General features: G+C 40.8%; 1 protein-coding gene across 1 annotated transcript in view; it reads left to right on the top strand.

Moving 5' to 3' along the window:
- Nucleotides 1-8,915: 8,915 nt before the first annotated feature.
- LOC112148879 (transducin-like enhancer protein 4) overlaps nucleotides 8,916-17,890 on the top strand; it is a 50,902-nt gene continuing 41,927 nt past the window's right edge. Inside the window, exons 1-4 of the mRNA XM_036213617.1 lie at nucleotides 8,916-9,716; nucleotides 10,045-10,142; nucleotides 11,409-11,472; nucleotides 11,563-11,607. Of these exons, the coding sequence (XP_036069510.1) occupies nucleotides 9,672-9,716; nucleotides 10,045-10,142; nucleotides 11,409-11,472; nucleotides 11,563-11,607 (252 nt within the window). The 5' untranslated portion in view covers nucleotides 8,916-9,671. The remainder of the gene's footprint in view (nucleotides 9,717-10,044; nucleotides 10,143-11,408; nucleotides 11,473-11,562; nucleotides 11,608-17,890) is intronic.

Genomic DNA, 17,890 nt, shown 5'->3' with positions numbered 1-17,890 from the left:
AAAAGCAGAGAAAGGCTGATCATTTGTTCGTCTCAAATTTTTTGTAAACAATCTCACATTAATGTTTTTTTTTCTACTTCTCTTCACTATAAACGTGCGACTTCCATGTCTCCGCCTCCCGCTTGATTTACATTCCACTCAGTTCTCATTGGGCGAGGCAGAACCCTGACTGAGCGGGACTAATTTGCCATGTTAATGAGATGGCTCTGACAAACAGAGCCAGCTGGAGACCAGAGTAAATGATCCTGTCATCAGTCAAGAACACAAACACGGCTAACAGCTAATTAGCTGGTGGTAGTTTGTAGAGGTGACATTCTGTCTGATCTGTGCTGAGCTGGAAGAGGAGCAACGGAAAAGAAGAAGGAGGCGGCAGTGGGGAAGAGGGACTTTGCTGGAATATTGTTTTCCCACTCACCCTTGTGGCGTGCAATCTACGAGCACGTGCTCACCGCTATCCATAACTTCCTCGCTTCCTTTTGCGTGGCGATGCTTAATGAGGATAAGAGCGGGTGTGTGCCATCAGTGTGAAAGGAGAAAATATGCTAAGCAGACAATCAGAGGTGTACCCCCTGGCGCTTAACAGCCAATCATAGCTGTCCCAGTGTGTGTCACCAGCCAGCAGGAGGCAGAATTAGTCCTGGTTAGCTGCCAGAGCCCTGCCGAGTGGCTGATTATTCTTTTAAACTGAAGAGGAGACAAAATGTTAAAAGTCCAACTGACTGTCGAAGACCCAGCAGATAAAGAAAAGGACTTGTGGTTTGGGTAGCAGCTGCCCCGGTGCCTCATAAATGCGCTAAACGGAAGAAATAATCACCAAAAGCTTGGATTAAAATGACATCTTCATTCCTATGATCAACCTTTCAACTTAACCTCACAGTTTTTGCTTGGCTGCACATCTTTTGTACCTGCTTTTACCAGCAGTTAATTATTCTCCATCCAGATCTGCCTCTTTTCATTTCCATCGTCAGCATCTTGGTGTGTTTGTCGTTTGGTGGCTTCATGCTGTTTCCGTTTTTTTTCCTCTCTGTTCAACTCCTGCATCTCTCCATTGTAATCTAATCAAAGAAATGGCAGCAATCTGTATTTCAGGGGTGGGGTTGGTGGATGACTTTGAGCACCAGATGCTGATATTACCCCGGAGTCGTTACCAAGATGGAGACAATCCTTAACTGTCTCCAGTCAAGACGCACACACTTCCCCTCAAACACACACCCTGCCAACCCCCCTTCCACCTCCAGCTCTCTCGGTGTGGAGGCAGGATTAACCTGCTGGTAGCGAAGTAAATCCAGCGCTCCGCTGCCTCCGCCTTTCTGTCTCAGTGTCTGAGGAGGCCTGGTTATCCATTCACACAAGCTCCCTGTTCAAAGAGGGGGCCGCCGGGGATTAATGACGTGTTAAAGGGGCAACCATGGGGGATTTGGATGCAGCTTGCTGTAAGGACAGGAGATTTGAGAGCATGAACCAGTGGTTAGGGCTCAGATTAGCTAAGATTAGTGGAACACTGCAGCCACGACAGACAAATTACAGACAGGGGCTCTGTTTTTTATTACATTTCATATACCAAGGTGATGTGCCGGTGAAAGGACAATGTGCTTTACTGCCAGTAAATATGTCTCTGCACACCCCACTGACCTTTGGGAACACAGCTGCAGGATCACAGATGAAATGGCATGCTTTTATTAAATATAAGAATTTAAAAAATCTTTTTATTACATATATTTATGCCACATTTATAAGCTGTTGTGCAAACAATAAGGCTGCAATTGTGAGATCGTATATTTAAAGGTTTGAAAGCCATAAAAAAAGTATCACATTTGATCTATTACAAGAACAATAACATAATGAAAGACATGTAAACAGGGTTATAGCGAAAATAATGTTCGCCACAAAACACTACTTTTCTCACAAAAATAACTAATATTTCATACATAATTAGTTTTTTAGTGTTCCAAAGGTAATTTATGACCATATATATGGATATAGTTCTCTCTGAAAAGCTTAAGAAAATCATTAAATTTTACAAAGACATGACTATAAAGTGTTGTATAATGTTCCGTTTATATATTGACGTTGGACTTTATGAAGCTAAAATGTTAATGGATTTGCCATTAATTCTTGTTTACTTGTTTGTTTGTACACATATTTAATTTATGCTTTATTATCTTGCAGAAAACTTCACTTGTGATGTTCAGTACCAAATATTTATCTGAGTCACATATGGTTTTGGCTAAATATGTCCTGGATTGATCTTTGGTCAGTAAATACGATTGAATTTGATTGTTCAATGTTGACTATGAATTGGATCATCAACCACAACTTATGATGTAAATAGAGTTGTTGAAATTAATTGTTATGCCCCTAATTTATATTTATAAGTCCAATCTTTTAAATAAAGAGACACACATGAAAATATAAACTATCTCTAGAAAAAGCATATTTGTTGCGATAAAAAGGCATCTAAAAATGTTTTCTATTTCATGTGGCATTTCAGCTTCAACCACTTTTGCACATGAGGTCAATATATGGAAAAATAAAACGTGACTGAATTGTTTTTTCCTAAAGCCACATACTTGGATGGCGCTACTAAAATGGAAAGTGACTCCAAGACCACATCGCTGTGCAAAAAGAGAACACCAGCTGCAACTTCAGTGCTTCCTGGGACAAGAAAGCTGCATTTAAAGAGTCAAGATCAGGTTAAAAAACAGAGTAAGATAAAGAATGTAACACGGGGCAAGTTTGAGATGATGGCTGTCAAAAGGTTAAAGTGAAGAAATATGTTGTTTAAGAAAAGCAAGCACCGTATAAAGTGAGGAGTGTGTATTTGTGTGAGAGAAAGACCAAAGAAGGGACAGAAAGATTAAGAGATAAATGTAAAGCTGCTGATATCTGGTTGGGATCAGTGCACTGAGAGAGATGTAAGGTCGGGAGTTCTCGCCACCTTCTCTATACCCTGTTAGACCTTCCTCTCTCCTCCTAATCCCCCACCCGTCCCTCAATAAGCCTCTCTGCACCTCCCTGGCATACATACCCCTCCATGCACTTTTCTAGCTTGATACACATCATCCAGCTTCTTTACAATGTTCTGCACATCAGCTGCCAAATGAAGTTCCTCTTTAGAAGAAAAAAGACGGTCGTGGCGTCTGCGTGCCGGAGGCAGCCCTTGTGTTGAAGCCAATAATCCGGGATCGGAGCTTCAGGTGCGCAGGGGGCTGTGATTGACAGGACTTGATATGAGGCCCTCGCCTCACTTGACATTTGGGTTTCATAAGGTCTGGAACAAAAGGCAGGGGCAAAATAATCAGAGAGGGGCACAGGCAAATAAATCTGTTTATTCCTTCTCACCTGCCCCCTCCCTCCCTTGCCTCTGCACCTCCTCTGCTAGTCCACATCATGCAGCAACCCTTGGAGGGGGAAGGAGGAGGGCGCAATATTACCTTTTTACAGCCTTAGTGGATTCACGCACCCCGACAGCAGGTCACTTCAGGCCCCCGTGCTTACCTGAGATATTAGTTTGTATGTGCGGAAGACGGGGGATGTGTATTTGAATGGAGGGGCTGGTGCGGACGTGACCACAATGCTGTGTATGTATGAAGGAGAGGCAGAGAAAACATTAAAGTGACGGACGCAGGCAGACTAGCACAGAGAAACTGAGGTGGTGTCGTATTAAGGAGAACATTTGTCAGGCTGTGTGCGTATTACAAAGGAAACAAAGTGTGATGTGCAGACGTCCTCTGCAGGTTGCTAAGTTAGTTAGAAGTAAGTGAGAATAAATTGGTTTTTAATTTGGTCAATGTGACACCAAGTCACAACAGACAATCAAACACATTCTCACTCCCAACTTGTTATATATTGATGTTTGGTTAAGTATCCCTCTGTGTTAAATATTGACGTTCTGGGTGTCCAAAACTTGTCATTTTTTGACGTCTTGGCTGTTCCTGTTAAATCACAGGTCCACAACTTAACGGTACCCTAAACCCATTCGCAGTATGCATCTGGTGCCATGTCCAAGCCTGGTTTTGAGCATGGTACCGCATCTGTACCGTTTTTGGTCCGGTACTGCGTCCAGCTTCTGAGTTAGAGTAATGGGTTTTGGTACCAGTACTTGACCCTTCCCGAGGACCATTCTGCGTCTGGTACTGCATCTGGTACCGGTTCGGGTCCAGTATTGCATCCGGTACAGTTTCAGGCCGGATGCTGCTTCTGGTACTGCATCCGATACCGCATCCGGTACTAGGTCCGTCTGCCGGGTTACGGTACCACTATGGAGTTTGGGTACCGGTGCGGTGCTACATCTGGTTCCACATCCGGTACTAGGTCTGGCTGCTGGGTGAGGGTGCTGGGCTTTTTGATACAGCTACCTGACAGGTCCCGAGGACTAGTCTGCGTCCGGTGCCGCATCTGGTACAGCATCCTGTACTAGGTCCATCTGTTGGGTTAGGGTACCAGTACCGGGTTTGGGTATCGGTACAGTGCCACATCTGGTACTGTATCCGGTCCTACATCCGGCTGTCGGGTTAGAGTACTGGGTTTTGGTACCAGCACTTGACCCTTCCCGAGGACCAGTCAATATCTGGTACCGTTTCAGGTACTGTGCCACATCCTGTACTGCATCTGGTACTAGGTCCGGGTTAGGGTACCAGCACCGGGTTTGGTTACCGGTACTGCACGCGTCCCAGGGACCACTTTGCGTCCAGAACAAAGTCTTTAGCCAAACATCAATATGTGATGAGATGGGATGAGAATGTTTTGGCAAAGTCTTCCTCAAACGTGGGCTATTTGGTCAATGCATGGTTAAAAAGCACACAAAAAGCCGATTCTGCCTTAGTCACAATTGGCTGTCTGGCTGTCTCATACGGCGTATCTGTGGGCAAACCTGTACAGGTTACCCACACAAAATTCAAAGGTAGTTGATTGCAGAATGAGCCTGTAGAGTGGAAATGTTCAAACACATGTTTTCGATGGGCATGCCGTGGACAACATGTTGTAGCAAATTTTTAGGGAAGGGGTGCCCAAAGTCGGTACTCAAAGGTCGGTGTCCTACATGTTTTCCAACCGACCTGCCATTGAAGATCCTTATTGGCCAAACACACCTGATCCTGATAAACAGCAACAGATAAGGCAGGATTTCTGGGAAAGCAGTAGGAGCCCGGCCCTTGAGGACTGGATTTGGGCACCCATGATTTAGGGAGTATTCAGACTGGACATGTTTGGTTCGCTTAAAGTGAGCCCTGTTGTTTACCCTGATAATCTGGACACATTTTCAGTCAGAATACACCTAAGCGGACCCTGATCCAGGAACCAGAACCACTCTATGACCCATCTTTCAAGGTGGCCTCATTTTCTTTCCAACTGAACTCTGCTCCATTTCGCTCTTAGTTTCCTCAGTCTGAAAAGGCTTCATGCTCGGAGCGGAACACGAGTCAGCTGATTCTGATGTGGAGAAAAGCAGCTTTTTCTATCGACTTTGTACTGAAATGCAACAGACTAGTAACATAAAGTGTTGCATGATGGTGCAAAGCCACTTTTCTGCGTGACAGAATCAGCTGGACTTACTGTATGTTCTTGCATAAATGGTTGAAAGGTTACGATAGTCAAAAGAATGTAAACACTGGAGCTAAAGTTCTGGTTTTAAAGGGTAAAAGCTTCCCTCTATGGAGAAGTCCAGAATGGTTCCTCACCACAATGGTTTGGTCATCAGAAAACCCAACAAAGATGAGGTCCCTGCTGCTGGCTCACGCTAGGAAAATCGGATCTCTTGGTTGGCCTTAAAGCAACTTATATCCTGGAAGAGTTTACATCATAGTGGCATCAGCCTTAAAGCCACTTTTTTTATAACTCCACTGAACGTTGGAATTTGAAAAACCCTGCGAGTGTTTGAGTACGTCCTTACTTCTGCTAAACGACTGACAACAGCATTTAAGAGAGCTGCTGACCCAGCAACGGTCTACTTCATCTCGGCAAACTCAACCTACACTAAAAGCCACAGGCGGACATGCTATTCCCTCAAAGTGAATGGTGGTAAAATATTTCTTTGCTCAGCAATCCTAAATGTGCTGCCAAGATGACGCTGATTTGTGGCCCTTTTACTTACTGTACAAACATTGATGCACATGTAAAAATGGAATGCACGGGTCTACCTTTTTAAATATTAAATGAAAGAAAAATATCTCTTGCTGGAATGAATAAGTCATAATCTCAGGAGCTAAACTTTATAGGCTTTTTTAGGGCAGCAAGAAAATGTCTCTATCTGATTGGTGCTCTGGGACTTTGGATGTGGAGACTGCAAAGACCTGTTGTCATTCCAGATGGTTTGGTCCACTCCATCCAGTGTAATATAAAAATGGATTGTACCAAGTGAAGCTGAGAAATTTTAAGGGCATTTTAAACCAAATGAACCAAGTCTGGCTAAACGTACTGGTCTGAAACGGCCCTCAGGCTAAATCCACACTAGCCAAGTGAAACATACTTTAATCAAATTCTCTGAAAATCCTGCTCGGGAATATGTGAAGGCTCAAATTAATTCTGCTGCAGATCAAAAAAGCAAGCTCGAATTCTACCAAAACATCGAGCTGGCTTTCTGGAGAACCAGAAGCATACGAAACCACGGCATTGTGGGTAAACACAACCTTGATATGTGTGTGAAATGTTGAGTTTAGGAATCGATTCAGAGTTTAAAAAATATACAAATAAATCTAATTTATTTCAAAATGTTATGTTTATTACTTTTAATTGTCTCAGCTATTGACTATGATTTAATTTTATTGTTTTGCAAAAAATAAATAAAGACTAGTTTTTTAGTCCTTTTAATATTAACAAATATTTTAGAACTCTCATTTCTTATTAAATATTGGTATAAAAAATGTGAAAATACTGCTTCATTGGATGGATGAACGCTCCTTCGGAGATGGGGAGAAGTTTGGTCCCCCAGAGAGAGCCGGTGCTCCTCCACATCTAGAGGAACTAGATGAGGTTGTCTGAGAACCTGGTCCGGAAGTCTCCAGGACGCCTCTCTAGGGAGGTGCTCTGGGCATTTCCCACTGGGTGGACACCCCGGGGAATATCCAGAACATTCTGGAGAGACCACGTCTCTCAACTGGCCAGGGAACGCCTCAGGTCCCTCCCTGCAGAAGAGCTGGAGGAAGTGGTCAGGGAGAGAGAAAAATGGGCATCTTTGCTAATTGCAGCCCCAGTGACCCGATCCTGGATGAGCACAAGAAAATGAATGGATGGATGCTTTATTGTTTTGGTGAAAATAGCAAAAATCTAATGACGGAGTGTTCGAAATGATTTTGTCTTTCTGTGCTTTTATTTTGAAATCTTATCAAGTGTCTGCTTTTGGTTTAAGTCGCACTCCGGTCATCTTTTTTAAAAGCGTTCCCAGTAGGGATGTAAAAAATATTAAATACTGGAAGAAAAATTGATCAGGCAGTGGGAGTAAGACCAGTTTTGGTTAAGGATGTAAAAAACAAATACATATCGAGAATTTATCGAGCAACTGCAGAATCATTTGAAACCACAGATTTGAACAAGTTTATGTTGTTTAAAAAGTATATAATCAAGTAATCGATTTCTGACAAATTGCAGTTTCTCTTCCTGTTTTTTGCTATCATTTTTGTCTTTTATGTTCATGTGATGCAAACAAAAAGACGTCCAATCACAAGCTTGCATCTTCCAGGTAAATACCTGAATTCATTTCTCTGTCAATGCCATGCTTTATTATTTATAGCTGTAAATGCCGTATGAATACAACATTTCTAGATTTGTTCCGTAGAAGAATCAAACTGTGTTGTATCGCCTAAAAGTGAGTTGAATCCTTTATGTATTGATTTGTGGACCATGTATCGAGATGCGTATCAAATCAATCGTTTGAGAGGAAAAGATACACACCCCTAGTTCCAAGTGATCTTTTAATTATGATGATGCAGTTTTTTAGCCAAAATCAACAAACCTGACAATTTTTAAGACATAGTTTCTGCAGAGCAGCAGAAGTTCATTAGAAATTCACTGAGTTGTGGAGTAAGCCTGCCCTCATTTCCCATGATTGCTTTGTTTACACTCTTACAGCACCTCAAAATCCCAATCTAACATTACCGGTGGAACAAAACAAAAGTAGCGAGCAATATTTTTGAGCCAGATGCCAGCTCAGACAAGGAAAACAAAGATGGATTTAGTCGTCTACAACTGGATGCACTGGAATTGAGCAGAGCTGGGAGCTTGTGGCCCACCGACTGTAGCAGCTGCATCATAGATTGATTTACTATCATTTGAATAAAGAAATACTCAGAAAATAAGTTTTAATCCTAATGTCTTCCATCATGAGAAAAAAAATAGAAAGAACATGTTAAAAACAATTTTTTTGGGAGTGGGTCTTAAGGACATCCATCTACAGTCAACTTGAAAGAACCAACTTCTTGATTTCTTCCCTTTATATTTCAGACAGTTTTAGAAGTTCTTGTAAGACAACAAAACTTTTTGGAAAAACTCAATTTTTTAGATATATCTGCCCCGACTGATGTTGGATAACTGGATCAAAGATTTTTTCTTTTTCAATAAAAAGCTGCCAGGAAGAAGTAAGTCAGAAAACTAGATACACACTCTTGACGCAGCTGTGCACATTTAAACCAATAAACGAAAAGAAATTTGTTTAATATCTTTTAATCTTTCAATCAAATTTCCATTATCTTTCTGATTATTATCTAAATCAATATGAGATGAATCTAATGTATCTGATTGGGAGCTTAATTCTGAGGACACGACCTCACAACGTTTCATCTATTTAGACAACAGACACAAGCTTAAACTCTGCCTCTGCCTGCAAGTCTTTATGTAAAAAGCGCACACAGATAAGTCAACAGATAGTTTCCAGATCAATCTCTGCGACATCCTTCTCCTCCAGACGAGCCCCCCACGTGGGGGTCTATATAATCCGCATCCTCCTGGATGTGATTGGGCGGCTGGCGGATGAGTGGCAGGTGGATGCAGCTCAGCGTGCGCCCTTTTCCTCGCCATTGGCTGCGTTAAATGACTGCTCCTCCCGCAGACCACACACCATTAGCTTTTTGGGGGGAGGGCTTCGCGAAGGAGTCGGGAAGTTGTAGTTCTCTGCGGCGGACGCGCATCTGTGCGGCTTATTATCGACTATTATGAATTAGACTACACGTCCCGACGTCACGGTCCGGGCATCTGTAATTGCCGTGAATGTGTAATTAAACTCGTACGACTGACTGACTGGCTGCTTCTAAATTTGGCGTCGTCGGGGCAGGCTGGTACAGTTGCGCGAGGTGGTCGATGCTGCGCGAGGATGTGAGCAGGAACGGGGGACACGCGCGCAACAAACGGGACCGAGTGGGGACGCTTACGCACGAGCTGGGAGCAGATATGACAAAAAGTTGAAGCGTTTTTTTGGAGCGCTTTGCGAGTTTTACGCACAGAATGAGACACCGGAAATCGTGAGGACCACTGAGGCAACTTTGGTCTTTTTATCACCATTAATTGGGCTTTTTTTCTTTTTCTTTTTTCGATTCTGAACAGTCAACAATCCCAGGATGTTTTCAATCTTCACCGAATCAGCTCAAAGTCCTTAACCGTCAACAGACTGACATTTTACGCACGGAGGAGAGGAATCAGAGCTGGCACGTTTCCGTTTGGATGAACTTTACAAAACATCTTCAATGATTCGAGATCTGAGCAAGATGTACCCCCCGGCCCGGCATCCGGTAAGTAGATGTCATTGAGGGTCAACTTGTCAAAACGGCGCGGATTTAACAGCCGCGCGCCTGATGCGTAATCAGTTTAAATCAAGTTTCCGTGCCACTGCGCGCTCGCACAGACAATTGCGCTCATTGTCAAGTCGCCGCAGCTGTGTGCGTGTGACTGTGAGTGTGCGTGGGTTGACGTGTGACAAGACTGGGTTAAAAAAAAGAGCTCATCACAGAGGCCTTTTGTAAGCCACATTGCTGCCCGTGTGAGTGCCATGACCCTGAACTCTGGTGGCTCAGTTCTTCCTGCTCTCTCCCTTCACACGCGGTTGCATCTGGCGTTGAGGTCCCCCACCAGCCGGGCCAGCCCTTCAAGTTCACTGTAACTGAGTCCTGCGACCGGATCAAGGAGGAGTTCCAGTTCCTGCAAGCCCAGTATCACAGGTGAGATGTCTGGAGAGTGGCATTGGAAACGATCGTGTCAATTAAAGCAATAGCATTCAATTAACCATCATAGGCAAAACAAAATATGGATTTTGAATAATACATACCAGTAAATGACCATACTATCAACTATAACTACAGTTAATTTTTGTTTGGAGAATCCAGAACTTTCAAAATATACTTAAAAAAAGATTTAAAAAAGGTTAGGGGTTCAAATTACTTGAAAATAAATGGACTTCTTTGATGCTGCTCTGCTATGAAGGATGACCAACACACTAGATGCCTGATGCAATGGCTTGAAATGCCACACAGAAGCAGGTTTTCCTAACTTATGATTAATAAATGAAATATTCATATTTTTACTCAGCTTCACAAGATGAAGATGTTATAAAAACACCCACCACAGCCTCTCTAGGCGTTCACACAGTGGCCCCCCTCTTGTTTTAGGTCCATCTGTCATCAGTGACTAACCGCAGGTACACCTCATCGACCCGGGTGTGCACGTCTCTGCAAGTGCAAGTGGTGTGAAATACCATTTTACCTGAAATGATGAAGTGTGAAATACGTCGCTATAGGGGTGAACCGTAAGCGCGACACCAATGCATAATAATCGCCCACTTCTAGGCACCTTGTAATTATTACCCAATCACCTGCTGAGATGAACCAGTGGTCCAGTTTTCTGGTCAATCCCCAGGCAGAGCAGTTTCAGCCGAGGATAATGAGCAGCATGCTTAATGGTGCAGCCACCCACATCAAACGGCTTCATAGCAGCAAAGTCCTGACAGGACAGAGGCAGGGGTTTGGGGAAAAAAGATGGATCCAACCTTAAGCTCATCTTCTTGATATACGTTTTATTGTTTGTTCATTTAGAATTAAAATAACACTTAAAAGGAAGTAAAAAAATCCCTTTGGCTGTTAAATGTTTAACAGAGATAAGCTTTTGTGTCAAATGGATTCTCATTATGGCTGCTTTTTTTGTTGATGCTGCAGTTTAAGCTTTCACTCACAGTGAAAGAATATAGGATGAGGTTTGTGTGTTTGTTCATTGATCCATTAATTACTGCTCAGCACCTGCTGAGTAAGAGCCTGTGTCTGCAGGAAGAAGCTGCTGCCGTCTAAACAACTTTTCTCCTCTTTTGTTGTCGCACTTAAAATAAGAGGATGTCAAATCTATAAAACTCAGAAACTTTTAAACCATTTTTCTGTCATTTTTTGGAGTTCTAATGTAGGGATTAACTAATCTAAGATGTTGTTGCTGCCTTGTAGTCTGAAAATGGAATGTGAGAAGCTGGCCAGTGAGAAAACTGAGATGCAGAGACACTATGTCATGGTGAGTCTCCCTGTCTGGATGTGTCCTTGGTGTTAAAGGAGATCAAACAGAACATGTTTGGATAACCGCACTTTGATCTGTCTTTTTCAGTACTATGAAATGTCATATGGGCTGAACATTGAGATGCACAAGCAGGTAAGAAGGCGTTTTAACAAAGTTTTTACACAAAGATTTGTGTCTGATGAATACAGGCAGAAATAGAGGATTTTGTGTTTTTAATTTTGTAAATATTAACTATTGATTGCCACAGTAACAACGCTCGTGCGAGGCTTTTTACCCGAAAAGACAATTTGCAGTTTCTGAAATGAGGCTCCCAATTTTTCTTTTCTTCACAAAGCTTTTTTAATGGTTATGCTCTTTACGATAGACGGAGCACAATCATCAGTCGCAGAGTAAGTGGGACTTTTTAAAGGTTTTTGATTGAAGAAACTTTATTGTTTCAGCCCAAAATCCCTTCAGAACATAGTAGGGGTTGTCAAACAAACCTGCCACTTTACAGGATCAAAACAGACAGAGAGTGATAGAATATTAAAAATATTTTCAAAATCGAAAACATTTTCAGCTGTCCCTCTAAAGTGATCACCTTTAGAACTGTTTTATGTGTTTCCAGTGGTTTTAACTAGAATCAAAAAGTTGTTTTCTAGGACATAGTTTTTGCAGAGCAGCAGGAGTTCATTAGAAATTCACCTCTAAGTTGAAGCCACATTTTTAGTGCAAGTGTGTCCGGACTTTCTTTTTTTTTTTTTAATCCGATCCAACCCTCTAAGCAGAGCGGTACAAAGAAGCGCTTTTCTTCACGTGGGTGCGCTCTGAACCACAGAAGTTTACATTTAAATGTAAGTAACGACTTTTTGTTGTAGCGTGACCTTTTTAAAGTTATAAAACCAATGTTGTTATGTATATTCAAGCACTGGAAGCTCCGCGCTATCGCTAGCGGACCGGCGATTATTAGTGACATCATCGAACGAAAGTGACGTCCGAAATATGAGACATTATTTTTTCCTAACTCTCCGTTTGGAGAGATAAATATAGGGGAAGGGAAGAATTCAGATTGCCTTAAAAATTTCCCAGAAGTCTTTGCAAAAACCAATCTGCTTTGACGCTCACTACATTAGTGAATATAGACCACAATGCATTGTGGTTGAACAATTTTTGCAAAAAAAAAAAAAAAAGTGTTTACATTTATTTTTTTTACATAATCATCAACATTTATCATGCACAGACGTCATAAAATGTTCATATTGATTAGATTCCATGAAATTGGTGACGTCATATCTGCTGTTGAGGAAAAAAAGTAGTTTGCATTTGGGTACCGATCCAATACCCGTCAATATCGCCAAAATCCCTTAACCTCGAAATCTCAATTGTTTTCAATCGCCGTGAATGTTTTATTTTGTAAGTTTACCCTTTTTTAATTACTTGATAAACAGAAAAACAGAAAAAAAATGGAAGATAGTTTAATAAAATAAGAAGTGAAGACGTGAATGCAAAAAAGTCTACAAACCAAAACAAACAAGTAACTATGATACAAAAATGTTAAATGATAAAAAAAATAAAACAACTGGTAGAAATATAAAATAATTTATAACTTCTTAACCTTCAAATAGAACAGCAAAAACAGGCAAAAAGTAACTTGTCAAAAACAACTCAGCATTTAAATAGAGTGGAAATAGAGTGAACTGCATGTCATCTGGATGCTCTTTCTTTGAGATCTCACTGGACTGGGGGGAGTGGTGAGGCAGCGACTCAGCTGCAGATATAGAAAAGTTTCAAATAAGAGTGAAAATATCGATATCTGTGGGTCAGTATTGATCCGATACCCACTTGAGATCGATACTATCAATAATGTGGATCGATCGACTCAGCACTATTTTGTAGTAGTTAAGGATCAGGGTTTGGACATAGGCTTTGCTTACATGCTCTGTTTACAGCCACTCAACCCCCGACCTAACATTAACAACAAAAATGGCGACCAATATTGGAGATGAAGACGCACATGGATCTATAGTCGTCTGCAAGTGGATGTATCTGAGTGGAGCTTGTGGCCCACCCAGTGTATTTTCTATGCAAATACGCTGTTTTTTTAAACTTAATTTCTTACTGCTCCTGATTCACAATCATTTGAATATAGAAATACACAGAAATGCAGTTTTTTAGAATAATTTCCCTAATATATGTCTTCCATTGTGAGAAAAATGCCACATAACAAGCTAAAAACACAAATTTTACTCGTTTAAAAGAATTTATCCTTTAAGTTATGAAAAAGAAGCAATAATAAAGATCATTTTTGATCAGATTTGAGAATTGCATCTATTTTTTACTGTAAAAGTTAATTTTTTGTCGTCCATAAGGATTATTTCTAAAAGTAAAAGAAATCTAAGAGCTGAAATCGTGTGCTTCAGATCATGAAAGGCAATGAAAGAATAAAAAAGACGGAACAGGAATTTGATTTCACTCCTCATTTGTCGTATCTTAGCGTGGTTAGCTTGCTTGCCCGAGGTGAACAGTCATTTCCCATGCAAATAATAATTTCATCAGCTTTAATTGAAGCAGAAAATGGTCTGAAAAATGACAGGAGCCAGCGCGGATTTGGCCTCTAACGAGCCTTTACGTTATTGCCGGCGTTCTTCGGAGCACAGAGGGTCATTAGCATAAATGTCTGTGTTAACACACAATCAATGGACTACAACTAAGCAACTACACATTCACTTCCACACAAATGTAGTGTGGATTTCTGTGAGGCAGTAATAAATGCTCGGTCTTTGTGCGGTTGTGTGGAGGTGTTCCTTTTGTGTGTTTACTTTTTGTGTGTGTGTACATATTGCATGGTGTGTATTTGTCTGTAGGCACACTGTAGCTGTTGATTTTGTTGTGTATGCACTGTTGTGAATCCATAAACATAATGCATGTGTGCATATGTGTGTGTGTTGCCTCTGCAAACACTTGTTTCCATGTGTAAATGTGGCACACATGCAGCTTTTTACTGGCACACTAATCAGGGTTGTCTGATGAAATATGGGGTGTCTACTATAAATCGTGGCCGCCTGCTGTTGTTTGTACGTATGTGTGCGTGTTTGTGTGTGTGATTTGTGTTTGTATGGACCAGACAGACAAAATGAGACTTGGTAAAACTAGCCCGTAGCTCTGTGTGGTGCCGAATGATTTCTGTCGGGAGAGCGAATCCCTAATTTCTGCCAGCAGTCCGTGCGTGCTTTAAATGTGCAGAGCTTCATGTGGCGCCCGCTTTTGTGCACGTGTGTTTTTTTGTGTGTGAGAGACAGAGAGCGAGCACGCCTGGGCGCTAATGCGTGCTTTCTCTCCTGGCATTCAAAATTGCAATAAAGAGTTTGCGGCTGGCCGGGTGGATGAGTGGATTGAACAGACGGGTGGTGGTGGGGGTGTTTCTAGTGGGAGTGGGTGGCGGAGGGGGGTTGAGGCCGTTAGCCTCTACTGCTAATTGAGCCGCTAATATTGCTTGTTTAGCATTTTCTAAGGGTAATAGGCCCATTGATTTTTGGCTCTGCTCTCTGTTTTATTTACACAGAAGAGCTCTGGTGCCCAGGGAGAGAAATGTACCGACGCTCGTTAAAGAGAAATTGACTCGTAGATGGAGGAGAGGACAGGCTGGGAGGTGGGATGGAGGGGAGGAGTGGCTGGTGGGGGGGCTGGAGTATAGGGACTGAGAGAGGACAGCTAATCAATTGCAAATTAGCGAGGCTGAAAGAGAAATAAAGGAAGAGCGGATGTGCAGAGAAGAGGAAAAGAGGCACGATGACAAAGTGCTGAAAGAAGGAAGTAATAAGATGTTTAGATACTGAGGATTGATGGAGATTTCAATGAGCTCTGGCAGGTTATTTTACTGCAGCGGGATAGGGAGCCATTTGTTTCCAATGGGAGGACTTTGATCACATTGATTTTTATTTTTGCTATTTTGATACTTTAATTTCTAGAAATTTTTGAAAAAACAGAGGAAGAGAATTTTTTCTTTAGTACCACCTACAAATTAAACTCCCATTGATTTCCCTCTGTAACCTTCTAACTTCCTAAGTATTATTGAGAAGATAAAAGTAAATCTGGTTCAGTGGGCTCACAAAAGTTGCATTTTCCTGTTGCTCGCACATTTATTGTCGGAATATTGTGAAAATGTAACTCAAGCTCAATATGTCTCACAATATGACATTATTAGAAATGTGGGCGTGGCTAATAAGCAACATCTGTTGTTCAGGAAATCCAAAAATGCACTTTTGCCAATTCTTTTTTTTTTTTTTTCAAATGTCATTTAATAATGGTATATTAAAAAAATAAAATGAAAATTATTTTTTACATAAATATTAAGCCCAGCCTACATTTAAAATGAACATATAAACATATTTACATAAACATTTATCCACACAAACCCTAATTTAATCATATTTACCACCAGTGTCATTAACTGTTTAATATTGTTTTTACATATTATCTATAATATTTGCTAATATTTTAATGCTACTTTTAAAGATTTGGTATTTTTAGTTTTTTGTCCAGTTTATTTTATATTCTAAAACAGATCTCTCCAATGTCGTCGTTCTAAATCTTGATTTCTGAATAATTCATGTCCTTTAAAGTCTATATGACTTTGTCTTTTATTGAATTTAGCTTGTAAATTGAGTCTTATTTGAGGGTGTCTTGTATATAATTTGAGAATGTTATGATCAAGTAGGTCATTTAACTTTTGTATTTTCAAATGACTGAATATTGGTCCTGAGGGGTCTCTATATTTACCTCCTGTAACAATTACTATTTTAGATTCTTCTAAAAAATTACAGAGAAATGTTCAACACCCCCAGGTGAGAAAAAAATAAAATAGTTTCTATGTATGTAAAATAACATTTATTTTTGTTACATTTTCAATTATTATTATTTTTTTTAATGATTTTGTCGTGCAGCTTTAACCAGTGTGGGAGAAGCAGACAAGACAGAAACTGAAAATGATTAGCCGGAAACGGAAATTCCACAAGATTTCAAAGTTCTGGACACTTTTTATTAATGCGAATGAATGCTTTAAGTGTTCAGGATTAGCCTAAAATCTGTTAAAAAGAAGGTAAACGCTTTATTGTGTCGGAATATAACACTTTATAGCAGTAATAGTAGTAATGTGTTGCATATCGGTGAAACGCCGCTTTAAAATATTGCGTACCAGCACAAATCCACAATTGTTCCTATTGGTCTTTTAATTATCATTATTAGCCAAAATTAAAAACTTGTGTTGTTGTTTTTAGACATATTTTTTGCAGAGCAGCAGGAGCTCATTAGAAATTTGCCTCTGGATTGTGGGCAGGACGCCTAATTTCCAATCAACCCTTTGTTTACATGCTCTCCCACTAGCTAATAGCACCTCACAAGCAAAATCTATCATTAGCAAGCAATATCAGAGCTATCCAACTGCACAGTTTAGAGCCAGAAGGCAGCTCAGGCCAGGAGAATGGAGACGTTGATGGATCTATTTGTCCACATGTGGATGCATCAGAATCCTAGAGGAGAAGGGAGTTGTTGGCCGGCCCATGACAGTTACTGCGTCACAAACTGGAGCTTTTTCAAGCTGTGGGTTTTCGTCGATTTGGATAAAGAAATACTCAGAATCACAATCTTAAACTCTTTAAATATGTCCTCGATCACAAGAAAAATGCTAAAAGAACATGGTAAAAACACAACTTTAAAAAAAAATAGTTTATGATTGTATTTTTAAGTGCTAGAAAACTTATGCTTGTTTACTGGGGGGGGGGGGGGGGNGACTAGATACTTAATTAATAGTTTTTTTTTTAATTTAAAAATATATAAGAAAAGTTGTGTCCAATCTCCAGTTATTTGACAGAAAAACTCAATTCTAGGATCTTTTTTTAGATTTTTCTTTATTTCCTGCACATTTATCTTGTTATCATTTAAATGAGATGCAATTGGGTGTCATGTGAACGCTCTTTACTTTCTCCTCCTGGGATACAGAAGATCCCGTACCGTCTGGCATGTCATCTCAGGCTCCAACAAGAGCCGCATTGTGTCAACAACATATTGAATTTTCTCGTTGAGCATTTCTTGCGTTCTTTTCTTGTTTGCAGCCTGAACTGTTTGTAACCTGTCTTTACAGCGCTGTTTCTTTTCCCTCTTTGTCCCTTCCCTTCAATCGAACTGTGTCTCTCCCACACACACTCAAACACACTCCGGTCATAGGGGAATATAGGCTTTATACGGTCAGGTCCATTAGGTGTGTTAGCTGGTGGTGAAAAGTGCTGCTGATGTGGTGCTTACAGAGTCCCACAGGGGAGATGGACATTTGATCACCTGTCTGACCCAATCTGACTCTGGTTGTCCTGTTTGACCTGATTTTATTACTTTGGACTCAGAATGGGACTATTTTCATTTAGGTATTGCTTTTTAAGTGATT

The sequence above is a fragment of the Oryzias melastigma genome, linkage group LG9 (genome assembly GCF_002922805.2).
Source record: "Oryzias melastigma strain HK-1 linkage group LG9, ASM292280v2, whole genome shotgun sequence".
Lineage (NCBI taxonomy): Eukaryota > Metazoa > Chordata > Actinopteri > Beloniformes > Adrianichthyidae > Oryzias > Oryzias melastigma.
This window is presented reverse-complemented; position numbering and strand designations above follow the sequence as displayed.